At 41.5% G+C, this 23,228-nt stretch overlaps 1 protein-coding gene across 1 annotated transcript in view; it reads left to right on the forward strand.

The window, feature by feature from the left end:
- The window catches only part of LOC307143783 (uncharacterized protein), a gene marked incomplete at both ends in the record, with an annotated part of 84,566 nt that overhangs the window by 59,543 nt on the left and 1,795 nt on the right, over positions 1 to 23,228 (forward strand). The window contains 9 exons of the mRNA XM_079845544.1: positions 10,462 to 10,854; positions 10,981 to 11,382; positions 11,475 to 11,564; positions 11,843 to 12,223; positions 20,092 to 20,211; positions 20,304 to 20,488; positions 21,502 to 21,659; positions 22,222 to 22,467; positions 22,723 to 22,885. Of these exons, the coding sequence (XP_079701670.1) occupies positions 10,462 to 10,854; positions 10,981 to 11,382; positions 11,475 to 11,564; positions 11,843 to 12,223; positions 20,092 to 20,211; positions 20,304 to 20,488; positions 21,502 to 21,659; positions 22,222 to 22,467; positions 22,723 to 22,885 (2,138 nt within the window). The remainder of the gene's footprint in view (positions 1 to 10,461; positions 10,855 to 10,980; positions 11,383 to 11,474; positions 11,565 to 11,842; positions 12,224 to 20,091; positions 20,212 to 20,303; positions 20,489 to 21,501; positions 21,660 to 22,221; positions 22,468 to 22,722; positions 22,886 to 23,228) is intronic.

A 23,228-nucleotide genomic window follows, 5' to 3' on the forward strand; every position in this document is an offset into this window, starting at 1 on the left:
CAAAGTCAGGGAGGACAAGGAGCAGGTCTGGTTCCTGTTCCGGTTCCCCGAACTCTCCTCGAACACTCCTCACGACAGCCCCTCCCTGGCCCCTTCCTCTAAGGAAGGACCAGCTTTCCCAGAGATGGGGCACTCTATGGCACCCGCGTCCAGACCTCTGGAAAATCCATGTCTGGTCCCTGGACAGGATGCAGAGGTTCTAGGTGGCCTACCACAGGCTGCAAGGGCCAGCAGCAGTGGCATGTTGTTAGATCCCCAATTCGTCAGTCAGTTCTGACTTACATCGAACATGACGGACTGGAAGGGAATTTCTCGGTTATCTATGTAACCTTCGTTCCATGGAGGGAACGGAGACGTACGTTCCACCACAATTGTTGCTGCAACTAAACGACCGAGTCACTTAGTTCGGCTTCTCAATGGAAAAGCAAAGATGCGGTACATCCACTTCCTTATTTATACCCACATGGCGGGGAGGAGCGTGGAATGCACAAACCGCATGCCAATGTTCATTAACTCGTTTAGTTTACACTCGAAGTAGATTGGTCTCTTAAAGTTATCCCCAATTTGTCAGTCAGTTCCGACGTACATCTCCATTCCTTCATTCGGGGAACAGGGGTTACACACATAACCGAGACATTTTCTCATTTATTTAAGTATTTCAAAACTTTTAAAATGATTTCTGTAATGACATTAATTTTCTTCTTTTTAGATGTCAGCACTATTTCACAGGCAGTTTCCACTGTGAGTCCAAATATATTCACTGGATCCAGCATCACATTGAGTGAGTATAACATGTTAAAAGCAATTAGTCGGTGGCTGAAAGAGCTCAGCGTGCTGCAACTGAAGAAAACACATGCAAAAAGAAAAAAAAAAACACCAGAAAATTAAAACATCTTCAACAGTTTGACAACACATGTGCTACAAAAGTTCACAACACAACCAAATACAGAAATGTGCTGCAAACTTTCACATTGCAACCAAATACAGAATTGTTTTTCTCTCACTAGGCTACGGATCATTGAGAAATATTAAGAAAAATAAATTAAAGTTATAGACCATTATCAGAACATATTCAGCTCTCATTGCTCAGTTTTTAGTTTCACTTTCTGCAGTGAATAATTGACTGGGATTTCAGACTTAGTCACCAGCATAACTAACGCTAAGTTTGCATTGCTTGTGTGATATCCATTGACTTGACTTCATGGTTTAAAACGCAAACATTTCCAATATTGTGGCATGACATTTGTCTTTATCAACAATTCATACTTTTCACGTGGCGTCACACACTAATAGGAACGCCCACCTGGAGGGCAAAACAAGGCTTTCCTTCATTGCCCACCAGTCATTTTTACCAGGTTTGTAGTCAGTATTAATGCAGTAAGACGGTGATATTAAAATACCAAATTCAGTATACACCTTATTGATGATGCATACTTTGTACAGGAAAGCAGATGAACACAGAATATTAGTGCGACACAGGTTTATCGATAAACGTTTTTTTCCCCATTGAAACCCATTATATTCTGGGCTCAACTGTTCGTCTGTATATATTATGCGTCATAAAAAAATATTAAAACTGAATTTGATCTTTTAATATCACTGTTTTAGTACATTACAGTACTTTAAGGGTAGGTTGCACTAATAAGGATCATTAACCTGTGGTCAACCAAGACCCTCCGCCTGTGCTGCACTGCAGCTTGATCAGCTCTATAATTCGAACGGTTTTACTGCATAATTAATCTGTTTAAAATTAAGTGGGGCATACTCATACAGTATCAACAAATCCTAGATTAGCATTAAACTTTGCTTAATTGAATCCTTATTAGTGCAACTCAGGGTGAGTGTTTTTCACGTTAAATGTTTTAGAACTTGCCGCTGTTTTTAGTGATTGAAATACTGCAGCAGGTGTTGTTTATGGATCACAAGTGCCCAAAACGTGCATCTTGTTTACATTTTTTTTGTCTTAAAGTCCTCATGAAATCAAAATCGATCTTATTTATTTTGTTAGCACACATTACAGGTCTTAGGGTGAACAATAAATCCCTACAAGTTAATACACAGAAGAAGAAAAAAATAGTTTGCAGAAGAAAAAAAAATAGTTTGCCGTGGTAATCTTTAATCAAAATCTGAAAAGTAACTTCCAGTCTGGAATGGCGTTCCCTTTCCGATGACGGCAGTTTGACAGCCACTCCCTTCAACCGTTAGTCTGCTATGAGAGAGCGATGGAGAGGAGTGCTGAATTAAAACCCTGCCCTCTATTCAATATTTAGTTTTACTTGGAAATATGTCATAGCACTGAAATAAAATCAGTTGTAACTTCCGGTTCACTGGGACTGTATGATGGAAATTTTGACAGGCTTGTTCTGCAGTTCTATGGCGGTTTTGCCCTCCAAGGCTCCGCGACAGTCACGTGACTGAAAACAATAAATTGCTCGCAAAATGACGGACAACGATTCACAGCACACTTCATAGTCTGTGATAATAAAATGAAGCAAATTATTAAAAAAATTATTATTAATTTATTATTTAATGTATTATTATAATCCGGTTCGGAAGGAAGGATCTGCTCATAAATGCTCATATGACAAAAGTGCTGAATCTCTGTCCAGTAAAGAAATAACATGATGTCAGTGCTCTGAGACAACTTTATGATGAGTGTGAAGTTATGGAATTCCTGAAGAAAGAGATTCTGAGCTGAGAAAGAGTAATGCAACTGATTAAGCCTGGTAATTCCAAAGACATCCAGATATATCAAACCATTTAAAAGACCAGACACATCAATTGAAATGAAGCAGAAAAGGCATCACATGCCATCAGCTTCAGTACTGCAAACCCGAAGTCAGATAATACTTCTGTGCTGTAATGTGTGTGGATGCAGACATCATGGCGCTGTGTGTGAGAAAGGAGAAACACACATTTCAGAAACTGACAACAGAGACCATGTAGTTTCTTCATTTGCTTCACATTCAGTAAAGATACAGCCCACTAAACAGAACAACACTGTGCTGCTTCAGACTGTAAGAGCATTGGCAGACGGACCTGGTGGATGTAAAAGCATTCGCTGTCTACTCGATGGGGGAAGTGAGAGAAGCTTCATCAGCGAGAACACCGTAAGAGCTTTAAAATTACCTGTGCAATGCAATGTTTAATAGGGAGCCAGTGCAGTGTTGACAGAACCGGGCTAATATGGTCATACTTCCTGGTTCTACACTGCAAAAAATGCTCTTCTTACTTAGTAATTTTGTCTTGTTTCCAGTCTAAATATCTAAAAATTCTTAAATCAAGATACATTTACTAGATAAGTAAAATGACATAAGATATTTTTTATTGTTTTCTTGAAAATAAAATAAAAATGAAGTGAGTTTTTGCTTAAAACAAGCAAAATTATCTGCCAATGGGGTGAGAAAAATAATCTTGTTGCTGATTGAAATCTTGTTTTTGAAATCGATAAATCGAAATCCTTCCAGCGCGAGGACGATCTGTTTAAATCTGCTCTGACGGATAGATCTGTATAGCCTTGGTGGTAAGAGGAAGGACCGTGTAGATCCGCTCTGACGGTCGAACATGGAAATGTTTGAGGCTAAAGGCCAATTTATACTTCTGCGTCGAGTGTACGCCGTAGGCTACGCGCGTAGCCGACGCCGTCGTGAGCATTTATACTTCTGCGCTGTTGTCTGCGTCAATGTGCAATTACACATGCAGACGCTAGTAGGCAGTGTCCTCGGGCATGTTGGTGTAATCAAGAGAACAGCCGAAGAAGAAGCAGCTTGTTGTGTAGAATCTGTACATTCATGTCGGAGTATCAGCAGCAGTGAGAGAGCGGCTTTTCTTGCAGCTTGAGTTGTTGTATCTAATACAAATTAAGCATCTCTAGTTGATTAGTAAAGTTAAATAAGGCGATCTGGCGCTGGAATGTGTTTGTGAAACCATGCGGAGCTCGTGGCCGCTGTTTTCAGTATCGGTGGCTTGAGCAATCGATTGCTGTTGCGGAGACTTCATTCATGAAATATACCCTAATGTGTCCCTGTTCTTGATATACAATCACTGATTAACATCTTTGGTTTTAATGAGAAAATAAATAAACTATACTCAGTGGATCTATGTATTTATTTACTACCATAAAGAATCGCTGGACTGCAAAATATTGTGTTATAGCAGACATAAGGAACTATCATCCAATTTCTGGACACACACACACACACTCCTATCGCAGATTTTTTATTCATTTATTGACCTGAGGGAAGGGTTCTGGTAGACCAATCACAGCGCTTGCGGTCCGCGTAGAATTGACATGTTGTTACATTTTTGGAGAGGTGCGCGTCAGGCTACGGCGTAGGGTACGGCGTATCCAACGCGTCTATGCGTAGGGTACGCCGTACCCTCTGCGTGCACTCGACGCAGAAGTATAAATTGGCCTTTAGACGTACTGGATAAAAGGGACACAAGATGGCAGTTTTGGTCAGAGGATAAATTTGCTGAAAGCTGGTAAGCCCCTGAACTCAGATTAAAAAATCAGAGACCTAAAACCTTTCCTTGATGAAGATGATTTGCTCTGTGTTGTAGGCAGACTGCAACAGTCAGATTTTAGTTACAGAGAAAAACATCCATGGATTCTGCCCAACAAAGACATTGTGAGCTGCTGGTTCAGCACAAACATGAATTTATCATGCATTCTGGTCTGAGAGACACACTAGTACAAATCAGAAGCAAATACTGGATTTTGAGAGGCAGACAAATTGTGAAAAGTATCTGTTAAATGTACTGTGCGCAAAAGATTTAAAGCAAAGCTCGCCCCAACAGAACACTGCTCCATTACCACAAGACAGAATGACAGAGACCCCTCCATTTGAAATAACTGGCATAGACTTTGCAGGTCCACTGTATGTGAAGAATGATGATGTGATATGCAAGGCTTATATTTCTCTGTTCACATGTGCCATCACTAGAGCGGTTCAATTTGAGCTGGTTTCTAGTCAGTCAACTGAAAGTTTCCTGTTAGCACTCAAGCGATTTGTTTCCAGAAGAGGGCTGTGTTAAGTCATCTATTCAGACAATTCCAAAACTTTTAAAAGAGTGAACCAATGGCTTAGTGAGCTGTGGAAATCTGGCCTGGATGCCAGCCGAACTTAGCCCCGCCCACAACATTTGAGGTTGTGCAGTTCGGTCTGGAATTGATCCGTTGTGGAGCAACTATGCCTGAACAGGAGCTGTTCGGACCAATTACATTTTCAGGGCGGGCTTTAGACGATGATGGACAGATGATCAACAGTAACGTAAATATCCACATCACCAAAAAGCGCTTGGGTTGATTTTGTTCTAATCCTAAACGGAGAACTTGTTCATATATGCATTCACCTTTACTATTTCTCTCAGAAATGAAGATCACTTACACTCATCATCTTCTTCTTCTACTTCTTCCAGCATGCATGCAGAGAGGGTTGCCAAGTTTTCACAACAAAACCCGCCCAATTCCTACTCAAAACTAGCCCTAAACTAGCCCAAAATAAGCCCAATAGCTTTCCGGGGCAGATCTCTGGAAAAAAATGGAGTTTGGGGGTAAAATATGTATTTTTTGGCTGGGTTGCATGCTAAAATTCGCATTCCTGGGTCTAAATATCACTTAATTGCGGTCACTTCAACCCGCGGAAAAACCATGGACTTGGCAACACTGTGTGCAGTTGAGTTCTGTTGACATTTAACGTTATGCGTCGCTCCGTTGCTCTGATTGAGTTCAGTTGAAACACACCCCATAATCATAGCCCAATGGAGCTGTATCAGACTCATATTCTGACTAGAATTGAGTTCTGACGTCAGGCTAGTGAAAATCCATAAAAGACCCACAAATTCTGGATTATTTCTCAGGGGAAAGGCATCACTTGGTGTTTCATAGTAGAACGAGCAGCCTGGTGGGGTGGATTTTGGGAGAGGTTTGTAAGGTCTGTGAAAACGAGCCTGAGGAAGGTGCTAGGAAAGAGCATCATTCACATTTGAAGAAAATGTCTACGCTCCTTGCCGAAGTAGAGGTCACACTGAATTCCAGACCCCTTACCTTTGTCCACATTGAGCTTGACGAGCCACAGCCACTAACACCTGCACACTTCTTGGTTGGTGACCGACTCACTTCACTTCCCCCAAAACCATTTCCTGCAGACAATGACCATACCACTGTGAGTAAGGAAGATATGACAAGAAGGTGGCGATACAGGAAATGACTTATGACCAACCTGTGGAATCGCTGGAGAAAGGACTATCTACTGGACCTGAAAAATTGAACACCTTTTCCAGGTCGAGATGGCAAAGTTAGATCCTGTGCTTTTCACACATCCCCAGGGACTGTGTTGAAGAGACCCATTTAGTTGCTTTATGCATTAGAGATTTGATGCATTAGAAAGTTGATGAACAGTTGTTCATGGGGGGAGGATGTTGTTAATTAATTAGAGTAATAATATAATGTTTAATTGTTTTCAATAATAACAGAAACTGTTTAAATTGCTGTTTATAAGGTTGTTCAGCTTTAAGAAAAGTCTACCCATATAGTGGCAGAGCGAGAGCAATCAGAAGCAAAGAAGAGAGAATTGAGAATTATTCAATGTGTGTGCACTGCAACAGTTGTTAATCCTGTTAAGAAACTTCAGTAAACAGTTTGTTTGATTTTATTTCAAATCGTCAGTGGTCATTATTGCTTTGCTAAGAAAAGACAACATTCTGTATTTGGTTGTGTTGTGAATGTTTGCAGCATGTGTTGTCAAACTGATGAAGATGTTTTCTTTACTTGCTGGTGTTTTTTTGTTAAAGTCATATGAAATGTGTGTACACAATATCCATCCATCCATCCATCTTCTTCCGCTTATCCGGGGCCGGGTCGCGGGAGCAGCAGTCTAAGCAGAGATGCCCAGACTTCCCTCTCCCTAGACACTTCCTCTAGCACTTCCGGGGGGACACCGAGGCGTTCCAAGGCCAGCCGGGAGACATAGTCCCTCCAGCGTGTCCTCGGTCTTCCCCGGGGTCTCCTCCCGGTTGGACATGCCCGAAACACCTTCCCGGGAAGGCGTTCAGGAGGCATCCGGAACAGATGCCAGAGCCACCTCAGCTGTCCCCTCTCGATGTGGAGGAGCAGCGGCTCTACTCCGAGTTCCTCCCGAGTGACTGAGCTTCTCACCCTATCTCTAAGGGAGCGCCCAGCCACCCTGCGAAGAAAGCTCATTTCGGCCGCCTGTATCCGGGATCTTGTCCTTTCGGTCATGACCCAAAGCTCATGACCATAGGTGAGAGTAGGAACGTAGATTGACCGGTAAATCGAGAGCTTCGCCTTACGGCTTAGCTCTTTCTTCACCACGACAGACCGGTACATCGACCGCATTACTGCAGAAGCTGCACCGATCCGTCTGTCAATCTCCCGTTCCATCCTCCCCTCCCTCGTGAACAAGACCCCTAGATACTTGAACTCCTCCACTTGGGGCAGGAACTCTCCACCAACCTGAAGTGGGCAAGCCACCCTTTTCCGACTGAGGACCATGGCCTCGGATTTGGAGGTGCTGATCCCCATCCCAGCCGCTTCACACTCGGCTGCAAACCGTCCCAGTGCATGCTGAAGGTCCTGGTTAGAAGGGGCCAACACGACAACGTCATCCGCAAAGAGCAGAGACGAAACCGTGTGGTCCCCAAACCTGACACCCTCCGGCCCTTGGCTGCGCCTAGAAATTCTGTCCATAAAAATTATGAACAGAACCTGCGACAAAGGGCAGCCCTGCCGGAGTCCAACATGCACCGGGAACAAGTCTGACTTACTGCCGGCAATGCGGACCAAACTCCTGCTTCGGTCATACAGGGACCGGACAGCCCTCAGCAAAGGACCCCGGACCCCATATTCCCCCAGCACCCTCCACAGGATGCCGCGAGGGACACAGTCGAATGCCTTCTCCAAATCCACAAAACAAATGTGGACTGGTTGGGCAAACTCCCATGAACCCTCCAGCACCCTGTAGAGGGTATAGAGCTGATCCAGTGTTCCACGACCAGGACGAAAACCACACTGTTCCTCCTGAATCCGAGGTTCCACTATCGGCCGAATTCTCCTCTCCAGTACCCTGGCATAGACTTTCCCGGGGAGGCTGAGAAGTGTGATCCCCCTATAGTTGGAACACACCCTCCGGTCCCCCTTCTTAAAAAGAGGGACCACCACCCCGGTCTGCCATACCAGAGGCACTGTCCCCGACCGCCACGCGATGCTGCAGAGGCGTGTCAGCCAAGACAGCCCCACAACATCCAGAGACTTGAGGTACTCAGGGCGGATCTCATCCACCCCCGGTGCCTTGCCACCGAGGAGTTTCTTGACCACCTCGGTGACTTCAGCTTGGGTGATGGACGAGTCCTCCTCTGAGCCCCCAGCCTCTGCTTCCCCAATGGAAGACGTGACGGCGGGATTGAGGAGATCCTCGAAGTACTCCTTCCACCGTCCGACAACATCCCCAGTTGAGGTCAACAGCCGCCCATCGCCACTGTAAACAGCGTTGGTAGGGCACTGCTTCCCCCTCCTGAGGCGCCGGACGGTTTGCCAGAATCTCTTCGAGGCCAGCCGATAGTCCTTTTCCATGGCCTCACCGAACTCCTCCCAGGCCCGAGTTTTTGCCTCCACAACCACCCGGGCTGCAGTCCGTTTAGCCTGTCGGTACCTGTCAGCTGCTTCAGGAGTCCCACAAGCCAGCCCGGCCCGATAGGACTCCTTCTTCAGCTTGACGGCATCCCTTACTTCCGGTGTCCACCACCGGGTTCGGGGATTGCCGCCTCGACAGGCACCGGAGACCTTGCGTCCACAGCTCCGAGCGGCCGCTTTGACAATGGAGGTGGAGAACATGGTCCACTCGGACTCAATATCTCCAGCCTCCCTCGGGATCTGGTCGAAGCTCTGCCGGAGGCAGGAGTTGAAGATCTCTCTGACAGGAGACTCGGCCAAACGTTCCCAGCAGACCCTCACAGTACGTTTGGGTCTACCGAGTCTATCCAGCTTCCTCCCCCGCCATCGGATCCAACTCACCACCAGGTGGTGATCAGTTGACAGCTCCGCCCCTCTCTTCACCCGAGTGTCCAAGACATACGGCCGCAGGTCAGATGAAACGACCACAAAGTCGATCATTGACCTACGACCTAGGGTGTCCTGGTGCCATGTGCACTGATGGACACCCTTATGCTTGAACATGGTGTTCGTTATGGACAAACTGTAACTAGCACAGAAGTCCAATAACTGAACACCACTCGGGTTCAGATCAGGGGGGCCGTTCCTCCCAATCACGCCCCTCCAGGTTTCACTGTCATTGCCCACGTGGGCATTGAAGTCCCCCAGTAGAACGACGGAGTCCCCAGTCGGAGCACTCTCCAGCACCCCTCCCAGGGACACCAAGAAGGTCGGGTACTCTGCACTGCTGTTTGGCCCGTAGGCACACACAACAGTGAGAGACCTATCCCCGAGCCGAAGCCGCAGGGAAACGACCCTCTCGTTCACCGGGGTGAACTCCAACACATGGCGGCAGAGCTGGGGGGCTATAAGCAAACCCACACCAGCCCGCCGCCTCTCACCATGGGCAACTCCAGAGTGGTAAAGAGTCCATCCCCTCTCGAGGAGTGTGGTTCCAGAGCCCAAGCCGTGCGTGGAGGTGATTCCGACTATCTGTAGTCGGAACCTCTCAACCTCACGCACAATCTCAGGCTCTTTCCCCGCCAGCGAGGTGACATTCCATGTCCCAAGAGCCAGATTCTGTGTCCAGGGATCGGGTCGTCTAGGCCTCCGCCTTCGACTGCCGCCCGATTCTCTTCGCACCGGCCCCTTATGGTCCCTCCGGTGAGTGGTGGGCCCACGGGAAGGTGTCCCCACGTCGCTCCTTTGGGCTGAGCCCGGCCGGACCCCGTGGGGGAAGGCCCGGCCACCAGGCGCTCGCATACGAGACCCAACCCCAGGCCTGGCTCCAGGGTGGGGCCCCGGCTGCGCCATACCGGGCGACGTCACGGTCCTCGTTTTATTTGTCATCATAAGGGTTTTGGAACAAGGGTGTACACAATATCAGTATATTTTATATATTACAACATTATTATGTATAAGTATTATCACATGTATTGAAAAGCTGCGTCTCTTTTTCATTTCATTTATCTCTTTTTTTAAATTATTATTATTAGTAACTTCGGCTTCTTTTCATTTAATGTTCTAACCAAACCTACTGAAAATATCACATGTTAAAAGCAATGTCATAACAAACATGTATTTACTATATTTGCATAAAATATACTGTATATTACAACTGTATAATATTACTAACATTATTATATACTATTATTATATTTTATTATTATAAAATAGTTTAAGAATCTCATGATGATTCCTGTTTTTCACTGATTCAGATTTGCACTTGTGAAGATCTTCATTGAAATCTAAATGTTTTTTGTTTTAATCTAATCATCTCTCACTAACAGATGACGATCCGTGCAATAACTACAACATACTCGACAACTACTGGAGAAGCACACTCAATTACTGGTCTGTGTATGGATCTATATCTGATCATGATGACACTCGTGTAGAATGGGATGGCTGGTATCGACTCTTCATGAATGGCTTGAGTGCTCAGATGCCTGAGTGGTGTGCGTCTTACATGTCATGTGGAGGTTATAGTTCTCTGTATCTTGGTGACTCTCATCCTCGGCTTGAAGATGGAGTTGTTACTCGTGAAATTTACGGCTCCCACTATTATCAGTGCAGTCGCTACAGATCCGACCCAATCCAAGTCAAAGCTTGTCCTGGAAATTATTATGTCTACAAATTTACCAGACCGACTCTTTCAATCCCAGCTCCTGTATATTGTGCAGGTACATTCATTCATATTTGTATGTAATGTGCTAATCATGAATTGTATTGATTTATATTCAAGTTATTAATTTGATTATATTTAATCTGCAATATATAATGCTCTCTTTCTATTATTTCCTCAATAGTGCCTTTCTCCACCCCAAGTGTTGACCCCTGCTACAACTATACCAGTCTGGATGAGCCTTGGAGAGCCACTGACAACCCTTACTATAATAACTATTACTACTATGGCATGTGTGATTATAATGTGCAGTGGAATGGCTGGTACAGGCTGTTCTACAATGGTCAAAATGCTCAGATGCCAGAATCATGTGTAAATGAAGGCATGTGTGGCACTAGTGAACCACTGTGGCTCAACGGCCCTCACCCACAGCTGGAAGATGGAGTGGTCACCCGTCAGGTCTGTGTCTCCTCATGGAATGGCTGCTGTGCTTACACATCTCACCCCATAAGAGTCAAAGCCTGTCCAGGAAATTACTATGTTTATGAGTTTGTCAAGCCAATATTTTGTGGAGTTTACTGCACAGGTGATCATTTACTCACATGATCTTCAGCCATTTACTTTTCTGGATTCTGTTTGAAAATGATTGATGTTGATTTAAAATGTTCCTAATACCAGATGCCTCAGACCAGTCCATCTCATCAGTGTCTACAACAACAGAGACAATCACACCCATTGAATCCATTACTCCACCAATCACAAACACTGGTAAAGTATTGTCTGCATCCTTCATAAACTCTCATGAGTGTCTTTTTTGGACATTTTTACATGATCTTTTGGAATGTTCCTGTTAATTACAGCTAAATTAGCTAAATTATTTCTGCAGAAAATACGAGGAAAGATCACATTAGGAAGAACCCGTAAAGCTCAAAAATGATTATGCAAATCAAACTCTGTATATTAAAATGAAAAAAAAAAAATAATAATCACAAGATCCATTTATTAATTCAGCAAAATGTATATTTGTAATGTTTCCATAACAACAGCTCCCCCTGTTGACCCATGCTACAACTACAATGTTCTGGATGATTCATGGAGAGCCACCAACAATCAACATTCCTCTCAAATAATGTGTGACACTGCGGTCAGCTGGAACGGCTGGTACCGTCTCTTCATTCAGGGTCAGAGCGTTCAGATGCCAGACACATGTGTTGATCAGTTTAGTTGTGGCACTTATGCTCCACTGTGGCTGAACGGAGGACATCCAACAGTTGAGGATGGAGTGGTCACTCGAGACGTCTGCGGTCACTGGATCAATAACTGCTGCTTTTTCCAATCCAATCCCATTAAAGTCAAAGCCTGTCCAGGAGATTATTATGTCTATGAGTTTGTGAGCCCAATTACCTGCAATGTGGTATACTGTGCAGGTAAATATATTTACATGTGCACATTGTTTATGTAAGAGATAATTTTTTTTAAATGTAATATTTATAATTTATTTCAGATTCAAGCAACATAAACAATACCACTACTACTGTCACGCCAGAGACAACCATAACGGAAACTACAACAACAGAAACTATGACTGGTAATATAATGTACTGTATTACAATCTGGAGGATTACTGTTTGTCATGAGCAAATCAGATTCATGTCATGTGTTTTTGATACAAGTATATGATTTAAAATAATTTATAAAGTCATATAAGCTATTATATTATGAGTTATATTAAGGTGATTCAGCCATAGGCACAAGGTCAAAGGTAATCACAGCCATGCTTATATACTATGGGGTGCCGTTTGTAAAGCGGCTCATGCTGAAAATAACAGCAACATTTTGACACATTTAGCTTCAAACAATGTTTAAAAAACTGGTATGAATTTTTGGCGGTCACTTTTTTAGCACATTTACAACAATATTTATCAACTTAGAGATATTTTAAATAGTTAAATCTAAATGTTAAATCTAAATCTAAATGTTAAATCTAAATCTAAATGTTAAATCTAAATGTTAAATCTAAATCTAAATGCTAAATCTAAATCTAAATGTTAAATCTAAATCTAAATGTTAAATCTAAATCTAAATCTAAATGTTGAATCTAAATCTAAATGTTAAATCTAAACGTTAAATCTAAATGTTACATCTAAATCTAAATGTAAAATATAAATGTTAAATCTAAATGTTAAATCTAAATACAAAATCTAAATCTAAATGTTAAATCTAAATGTTAAATCTAAATATAAATGTTGAATCTAAATGTTTCGGGTGAAACTAAATATTTAACTAATATGCAAATTCAGAATGCAGATAACCGGTTTTAACATTTAGATTTAACATTTAGATTTTACATTTAGATTTAGATGTAACATTTAGATTTAACGTTTAGATTTAACATTTAGATTTAGATTTAACATTTAGATTTAGATTTAGCATTTAGATTTAGATTTAACATTTAGATTTAACATTTAGATTTAGATTTAACATTTAGATTTAGATTTAACATTTAGATTTAACAATTAACATTTAGATTTAACATTTAACATTTAGATTTAACTATTTAAAATATCTCTAAGTTGACAAATATTGTTGTAAATGTGCTAAAAAAGTGACCGCCAGAAATTCATACCAGTTTTTTAAACATTGTTTGAAGCTAAATGTGTCAAAATGTTGCTGTTATTTTCAGCATGAGCCGCTTTACAAACGGCGCCCCATAATATACGGCCACAGTGCTGTATCATATGTATTTCATTATGCATAGAATATAAATATTATGATGGGGACTCTAAGGTAAATTATATAGAATTTTTCAATACTACGTTAGCGATATTGTTTTTATTGTAAGTAAATACCTTTCCGATGTGATATGTGATAGGAAAAGGGTGAAGACCGAACTCGGCAAAAGGCGGATTCGAAACCGGGTTGATCGCGTCAAAACCTTGATCCTTGAGCCTTACACTTTACAGTGACGTACGGACATAATGACTTGTCCTGTCATACGGAGTTCCCTTCTCAAATGCCTCCTTCATTAGAGTTGTTTGTTTAAGCCTTGTAGCCTCTGGCCGCATGGTTATACCTGATGCACTTGTGCGGGCTCCCCTCACAATTTGATTGTCAGCGGGGCCAGACTGGGACACAATTTCATACCGAGAAATCCTACATCCATCCAGGCCATCCTATGCACCCAAATAAAATTTAGAAACACGGACAACCCTATTTTTTCCCTAAATAGTTTTCCTTTTCTTAGTTTTCCCTAATATCTAGTTAATAGCCTACTAGTGTCTCCCTTCCACCAGGATCATCAGCCTCATACACTAAGTAAAGAGGAGTACTAGTGTTATTGGAAATTTAAACTATAACATTAATGGTGACACTTTACAATAAGGTTGTATTAGTTAACATTAGTTACTGCATTAGTTAACATGACCATGAACAACACCTCTGTTCAGCATTAGTTAATCTTTGTTAAGGTTAGTTAATACAAATACAGCTGTTCATGGTTTGTTCATGTTAGTTCACAGTAGAGCCCTGCGCGGGACTGTTTTCTTCATCCCGCTCCCGCCCGCACCCGCCGAATTTCTGACCATTACCGCCCGCTCCCGCAACGTATGTGTTACACTCCCGCCCGCTCCCGCAATATGTAGGCTATGTCCACTCCCGCCCGCACCCGCAAAACTCTGAGAATTTATTCCCGCACAATAATAGAGATGCATTGATTTTGTGTCTTCTCCCGTCCCGCAGGAAAAAAAAACACGTATTTGTATTGATATTATTAAAGAGATTCATGGGGTTGTTTGTTTCGTTTCCCTGGCCTGCATGTAAAAAAAAAAAAAAAAAGACAAATACATTCATATATAATTTCGTTTTTATCAAAAACTTTGCATATAAAAATAGACTGCTTTGCAAAACAGAAAACAGAAAAACAGATTGAGAAACAAAAAACAGATCCCAATTCGTCGGTCAGTTCCGACGTACGTCGAACGTGACCGACTGAAAGGAAACCTGAGAAAACATGCTTCAACAGAACGTAATGTGAACACAAAATAGCAAACGGACATTTAGAAACAATCCATTTCCACTCACTAAACTTCTATGTATTGTTTGTCAAAAACACCAAACAGTCAACTTGACCTGCAGGGAGTGCTGAGCGTTTTTGGTGAGGTATGATCAAGTAGCTATGTATTTGCCAGCTGCGCAATATGTGGATACATATAACGTTATACCGCATGATTTTGCCTACCAAAACAATTGAGAAACTTCTCCAAATGTCAGACTTTCCTTGCTTAGCTTTTGTGCTGTAAATACCTCGTTTGAGGTTCTTTTCTACATCATCTGTATGTTTTTTTTAGCCGCCCATTCCCGCCCGCAGCAAAATTCAAACCGCCCACTCCCGCGAGATTTGCGTTGGGTCCCGTGGGACCCGGCGGGACTCAATCCCAATGCAGCCCTCTAGTTCACAGTGCATTAACTAATGTTATAAAAAGATTTAAATAATGCATTAGTAAATGTTGAAATTAACACGAACACGGGGCAGTTGTGGCCTACTGGTTAGAGAGTCGGACTTGCAACCCAAAGGTTGCGGGTTCGATTCTCAGGTCCGGCAGGAATTGTCGGTGGGAGTGAATACCAGCGCTCTCCTCCACCCTCAATATCACGACTGAGGTGACCCATGAGCAAGGCACCAAACCCCCAATTGCTCCCCGGGCGCCGCAGCAATATGGCTGCCCACTGCTCCGGGTGTCACTACTGTGTGTGTGTGCACTTGGATGGGTTAAATGCAGAGCACAAATTCCAAGTATGGGTCACCATACTTGGCCACATGTGACTTCACTTTCACTTTCACTTTCAAAGATAAATAAATGCTTTATATGTGCAGTTCATTATTAGTTCATGTTAACTAATGTAGTTAACTAATGTACCTTATTGTAAAGTGTTACCACATTATTATATATTAATATGTATGCATTTATAACATGCGTGTATTTTTGTCGTACCTGTCTATTCTTCACCTGTCACTTTTCTAGCCTCATGTTACAAACAGATCTGTCTCCACCTAGGTGCAAATCATCCACCTTATTGTAATTTGTTTGCCCAGAATCTATTTAAGTAAAAATCAAAGTACTATATTTATGACAAAATGTTGTTTTTATGTTAACATTACTTAAATATCCAAAATTAGCAACACTATTTTGCATACAATATGTAAAAAAAGAAAAAGGTGTATTATTTTGCTTCTCCTCCCTCCCTGCCTGGCTGAATCTGATGTGTGATCACTGCACCACAGCTAGTGCTAGGTGGATTATCTCCACCTTCATTTGATTAAAAAAAGGGGTGAAGGTTTTAAACCTCACAAATGGGCAGACATAGGGTGAAAAAAATGATGGGTGTATCTCAATCAGCTCCCTTCAGTAGTCAGCCCACGGACTGATTCCCGGATCAGTGCACTGACTACTGAACTAGGGAGCTGATTGAGATACACCTATAATTTTCTAAATAGTCTAAAATTTAAAAATGTATTCAATAATAAACTACATTATGACAGTAGCCTATCTATTTTAAAAAAATCACATTTTGCCTCCCTGCTCCCAATACCTACCATATAAATACACTAAATAATATTGATCTCCTTTAGCATACAGTTGTAAGGCCCGCTCAATCGTCCCAATGAAGGCTAACAATCTGCGGTTGAAGGTCTATTGCACGTACTGTTTTTCAGCTGGGCAAAGGGATTTAATTCCAATTCATCTTTATCTGACTCCATTTTATCATAATCTCGATTTTAGGTTAGAATGCCAATTGGCTATTTGGTCATTTATATTTAATAGTAACCACACATTTTACTATTCTGTTTAACCTTTTGTTGAAATTATACTTGTTCATAATCTACTAGAGATTATGAGTTGAATAATTCCAGAGTAAATCAGAATAAATCCAAATGTAACTATTTATTAACAGTCAGGTAAATGTATAACGCCAATTACATAGTCATTTCAAAGATAACCAATACATAACATCAAATGCTCTGAAGTAAAGAGTAAAAGATGCATACCTGACATCTGAAAATGTGTGTCTCAGCGTAATGGGCTGAACTGGTTACAGTATCGCGAAAACATCCCCTTTAATGCTCAGACCAAGACGGAAACCTCTTTCAAATGGAATCGTGTCAACAATGGGAATTTACATTAATCACTGTCCCAGGCCTGTATTGACAAAAGACCAAATGGCCGAAGGCACACTCAACATAATAAGCTAAATATCTCTAAACTCTTAAAACCTTTATTAATTTTTGTTTTACTTCTGTGGGGATGAGATCTTTTTACCAGCCGCACTGAGAAATTTCAAATGATATCAAACCAAATGTATAACACTGTAGGCCTATAGTGAGAATTGACATTAAACCATATTTATGTTGCGTGAATTCTGGAGGAGGTATGGGGAAGATACATGTGAAAAGTAAAGGCATGTAAATTAAAGTAATTCTTAGATGGTTCATTCAGCGTGATGTCGTCTCGGGGACGCTAAAGTTAGTTCAGAACGCTAGTTCAGATGCTAATTTCCTCTATTTTCTCAGAGAGTCCTCGTTCCTTAATCAGACTTTCTGGCATTTGCTAGTTTTTTCCAGTCTTACAGTATTTTGAGTAACAATAGTAATAGCTACTGCTAACATTTGCTGGCAGTTCAATACTAATTTTACAAAGAAAAAAAGCACAGTATTTATTGCTTAATCTGACCTGCACTTGAAGCCCTGAACAGGTCAGTTATTTTGCAACATTTTGCTGCTTCTTCTTGAAGTGCTTTCTTTGCCCTTTCCCTCTCTGCTCGACCTGGCCGCTTTTTCTCCTTCATTGGGTGCTGCTGTTCCATTTGGCTGAGGTGTAAAGTCAAATCTTAGCCTTGCCAGTCAGGTCAAGACTAACAGATTCATGATTTATTTGTATTATTTATAATCATTTTATTGAATTCCAAATTCAAAAATTATCACTTTAGTAAAGGCAATAATATAAAAATAATTATATATATATATATATATATATATATATAAAAAAGCGGGCCAAATTAGTCACCAGGCCATCAGGAATTCTCCTGGTGCTCCCGCTGGCCAGTCCGGGCCTGGCTGTCAGCATATTCTTTCAGGTGTTTTATTTTGTAGTGGTTAAAAAGATGTTGTGTTGTCATCCAACTGTTTTTGCGGCGTGAAAATTCGGGAAAATCAGAATTTTTTCCATATTACCGATATGATACATTTTTAGCATTACTGTGTTGCTAAAGTTCACAAGCAATGTATACAATCCTGTTAACACACCGACATCTAGTGCACCCTAATTTATCACGTCCTAGCATAGCATGACGTTGGTGAAAGCCATAGAACAGCAGCTGATAGAACGTCCACTGTAGCATGATACAACGATATTTCCCAAAAAGTGGATCTTGGAGACATTTTAATCATTCACAATCAATCAAATATCTTCATATCGCACACACCTATTTCCAAATGATTCGGTGGATGAATGAGCTGTCTGAATGATTCACAATCATGAACTGATTTTTATATAACCTTTAACTGATTGTTCTAAACTGATAGAAAATAAGGGCAATTTAAAAACTTGATTAATTCACAAATTGGACATTGCTAGCTCTTAATAGACTATGATTTTAATAGCTTTGTTTAAAAATAAATAAATAAATAAAAAATATAAAACATTGCAGCACTACCATTAAGCTATACACTCACCTAAAGTATTATCAGGAGCACCTGTTCAATTTCTCATTAATGCAATTATCTAATCAACCAATCACATGGCAGTTGCTTCAATGCATTTAGGGGTGTGGTCCTGGTCAAGACAATCTCCTGAACTCCAAACTGAATGTCAGAATGGAAAAGAAAGGTGATTTAAGCAATTTTGAACGTGGCATGGTTGTTGGTGCCAGACGGGCCGGTCTGAGTATTTCACAATCTGCTCAGTTACTGGGATTTTCATGCACAACCATTTCTAGGGTTTACAAAGAATGGTGTGAAAAGGGAAAAACATCCAGTATGCGGCAGTCCTGTGGGCGAAAATGCCTTGTTGATGCTAGAGGTTAGAGGAGAATGGGCCGCTGATTCAAGCTGATAGAAGAGCAACTTTGACTGAAATAACCACTCGTTACATCCGAGGTATGCAGCAAAGCATTTGTGAAGCCACAACACGCACAACCTTGAGGCGGATGGGCTACAACAGCAGAAGACCCCACCGGGTACCACTCATCTCCACTACAAATAGAAAAAAGAGGCTACAATTTGCACAAGCTCACCAAAATTGGACAGTTGAAGACTGGAAAAATGTTGCCTGGTCTGATGAGTCTCGATTTCTGTTGAGACATTCAGATGGTAGAGTCAGAATATGGCGTAAAAAGAGAACATGGATCCATCATGCCTTGTTACCACTGTGCAGGCTGGTGGTGGTGGTGTAATGGTGTGGGGGATGTTTTCTTGGCACACTTTAGGCCCCTTAGTGCCAATTGGGCATTGTTTAAATGCCACGGCCTACCTGAACATTGTTTCTGACCATGTCCATCCCTTTATGACCACCATGTACTCATCCTCTGATGGCTACTTCCAGCAGGATAATGCACCATGTCACAAAGCTCGAATCATTTCAAATTGGTTTCTTGAACATGACAATGAGTTCACTGAACTAAAATGGCCCCCACAGTCGCCAGATCTCAACTCAATAGAGCATTTTTGAGATGTGGTGGAACGGGAGCTTCGTGCCCTGGATGTGCATCCCACAAATCTCCATCAACTGCAAGATGCTATCCTATCAATATGGGCCAACATTTCTAAAGAATGCTTTCAGCACCTTGTTGAATCAATGCCACATAGAATTAAGGCAGTTCTGAAGGCGAAAGGGGGTCAAACACAGTATTAGTATGTGTTCCTAATAATCCTTTAGGTGAGTGTATTTAGCAATGCTACTGCCCAACACTGCAAGTCACAATGAGCCAACAGTATCTATATTGGACTTGACCGCAAATCATGGGTAAAAAGTATTTGTTGCTACACATTTCACATGCAGAAAACTTAGAGCGTATATGGACTCCCCCCGAAAATTTAATTGTTATGGTCAGGTAGATGGAAAGTGTACTATCTGTGGATCTCAAGCAGAAATCATTAAAAATTAAATGACTAATTTAATTCACTAGAAAAAAAATATTGTATTACTTTTAGGAATACAGAGCAATAATCATTCAGGGGGCAGAATATTAAGAATGTTACTCAGTGTGTCTTTATTTCATATATCTGTGCTTTTTCTCTTAGATGTGAGAGATCTCTGTGCTGAGCTCGGCTGCTCTGAGGAGGAATGGTGTGGGAAGAAAAATGGTGTTTATGGCTGTTTATGTAACAATGACCATCCCAGACCACATCCTGACTCGTTTGGTAAATATATATGAAATATAATTTCTTTCTGTAATTACTTGCCTTTTCCTTTTTAAAAAATTCTGACAATCTTTTGTTTCTCTCTCTCTCAGATTTCTCAGAAACCTGTGAAAGCAGCTCTGGCTCCATGTCTGTGTCTCGCTGTCAGCTCTTTGAGGCTGGTTTTCCAGCTGATGTCTTACACCTCAATGATCCCAGCTGCAAAGGAACGGTCCGGAATGGCAGAGTGGAATTCCATTTTGATAATGAAGAACATATCTGTGGTACAAATCTCATGGTAGGACTAACTATGTGATAGAACCAATACAGTTTGATCTGACCACTTGGGGAATCTCTATGAGACTTTGAGAAGTCTGTAGAGATGTCTCTGTAAGGGTTCTGAATATGTAACAAAAAAACAAAGGGCCCAAACAGACCTCCCTATAGACGTCTCAAAATCTCAAAGAGATTCAGAGGGGACACAACATTGCCACAAAAGAGTGTCTATTTACACCAAGTGCAAATAGCCCACCTGGTTGGCAAAGGCTATTTTTTATACTAACTCTGCCCACCGTTGTCTGATTGAGCCAGACTAGAAGAAACACATCCAGCGGATAGCGTTAATTCTGGCAGGGCACGTTAGTCAAGCTTGCTTCAGTTGACTGTCAGCTGATCACGTCTACCTATAGGGATACGATGCCTATCACAGCATGCATATAAAAGCTCCTTCAGTATCATCAGCTGCTATCGCGTTCTTCGGAGCTAATTACCCTCCTCCATCCCAGCTCCTCCACTCGTCAGTCAGGATTTGGCATTCTGATTTCCCCTGAATCAGACTACATTCCTGAATTGGGTTGTACTTTTTAATATGAAATTAATGCTATCTGCAATACATCGTTGCTTCTGTTCTGTTTACCCTAAGGGGGGGGGGGGGGGGGGGGTTATCACTGCTCTCTCTGCTCTTATCCATGCTAGACTGCATGAATTAGCAGGGAGTTCTTGCCCAGAACAGAACCATACCGCTAATCTAAACTATGCTAATTGTCTATCACTTTGACGATAGTGATCCTGACCGAATTGAAAACATCTAGCTTTTGACGCGACTGACCCTAGTTTGAATCAGCGTTTTTCCAAACTCATTCTTCTCCATTTTCCAATAAAAGCTCCGAGAGGTGTTTAGCATAGCATCAAAATACTTTTTTTACTTAGTACATAGAAAATACTGTTATAGTGCAAATAGCTTCTGCCTTTTTTAAATACCTTGAATTAAATCTAGGCTAAATTACAAAATGTTATATTTGTTGTCCACAGGCTAACGGCACCCACTTCATCTATGATAACTTTATTCTGGGGGCACCGATGTCAGAAGGTCTCATCAGCAGAAAGAAAATCCTGAAGCTTTCTTTCAGCTGTGTTTATCCTCAAACACAAACACTTTCAATGAATGTGGAGATCAACCCACTGGAGAGGTGCGAGTCAAGCATCACTATTTTATTAAAGGAGTAGCTCACCAAAAAAAAAAAAAACTTATTTTTTTCACCCTCATGTTGTTCAAACCCTAATGTTCTTATTTATCCAAAAAAAATCTGAATTGTTCTTGTCTCACCTTTTAAATGCAGTAAATCCTCATGGGGACTTTCAAGCTTTCAAAACTTTCATCACAAAATGGTCCAAATGACTCCTGCTGTATATTCTAAATCTTCTAAAATTATGTGTTAGCTTTGTGTAAGGAGCTTGAGAAGATTCTTGATTCATAAATTAATCATTCAGATCAGTTTTGTGAACCGGGTTCTTTGGAAAGATCCAACTCAATAGAGCACATCGAACATCATTACTTCTCTACTGATCTCTGATGAACACTAAAGAGAGCATAATGCGGATTGTCAGTGAATAATGTTGAAGGAATTGTCAACATTTGGGGTGAACTAATCCTTTCAGCGGAAAAATAAATGTGTAACCAAGAATATGGTTTACTCCTAAAGCAGAATTTTACCCATAGTTTTAACACAGACCTATTCATTATTTCATCAGCATTGTGCCAAAGATCCTCCCCGCTGGTGAAGGCAGATATCAGGTCCGGATGATTCCATATGAGGATGATGAGTTTACCCGGCCCTTCACTGGTAGAGTGGATGCAGAGCTCGACCAGGAGATGCATGTGGAAGTTCGTGTTGAGGGGGTCGACAGCCGCCAGTTTGCCCTGGTGATGGACACGTGTTGGGCTACACCTGTGAATGATCCTGATTACAACCTCCGCTGGGATCTCATCCTTTCAGAGTAAAGCTGTGCTTTTTTTATTCTTTTAAGCTTAGCCTTAACTCACTGTAACATTTTAGTGCATAAATAATATTCATATCACTTTTAGGATTGCCTTAAATTTTTTTGTCTTTCAGTATTTCAGAACTAAAGCACAAGATTCCATTTATTTATTTATTTTTGAACATGGAATGCAAATGTGTGATGATTTACAGGAGATTACTTTTGTATTGAAAGTTTCAAAAATAAATAAATTGTCATTATTGATATTCTCAGGTGTCCCAATCCAAATGACGACACAGTGGAGCTGCTGCAGAACGGCGTCTCCACATCCAGCCGTTTCTCCTTCAGGATGTTTATCTTCACTGCAAACTCCACTAAGCTTTACCTGCACTGTGCTGTTCACCTTTGCCTTCTGTCAAGCAATCGCTGCTCAATGGTCAGTTTTCAAAATTTAGTACTGTAGTTTAAAGGTCTTCACGGGTCCAAAAATTCATACCCGAACCTGAAGAGACCCGTAATGTGCTTAACGAAACCGACCCGGACCCGTCTATTATTTCAAAAGCTGGACCCGGACCCGTGCAGATCCGAGAAATGCCAAAAATGTAGTACCCGGAACCGACCTGGACCCGTCTATTATTTAAAAGCTGGAACCGAACCCGGCGCGAAGACACAGACCCGAATGAACCCGATTGTCACATATTCCACAATAACTGATACTAACAAGTCAATAAACAAGTTATGAAAAATATAACTTTTTGTCTTACCTATAGCCGTCGTCT

The sequence above is a fragment of the Gobio gobio genome (genome assembly GCF_949357685.1).
Source record: "Gobio gobio genome assembly, chromosome: 20".
In the NCBI taxonomy this organism is placed as follows: domain Eukaryota; kingdom Metazoa; phylum Chordata; class Actinopteri; order Cypriniformes; family Gobionidae; genus Gobio; species Gobio gobio.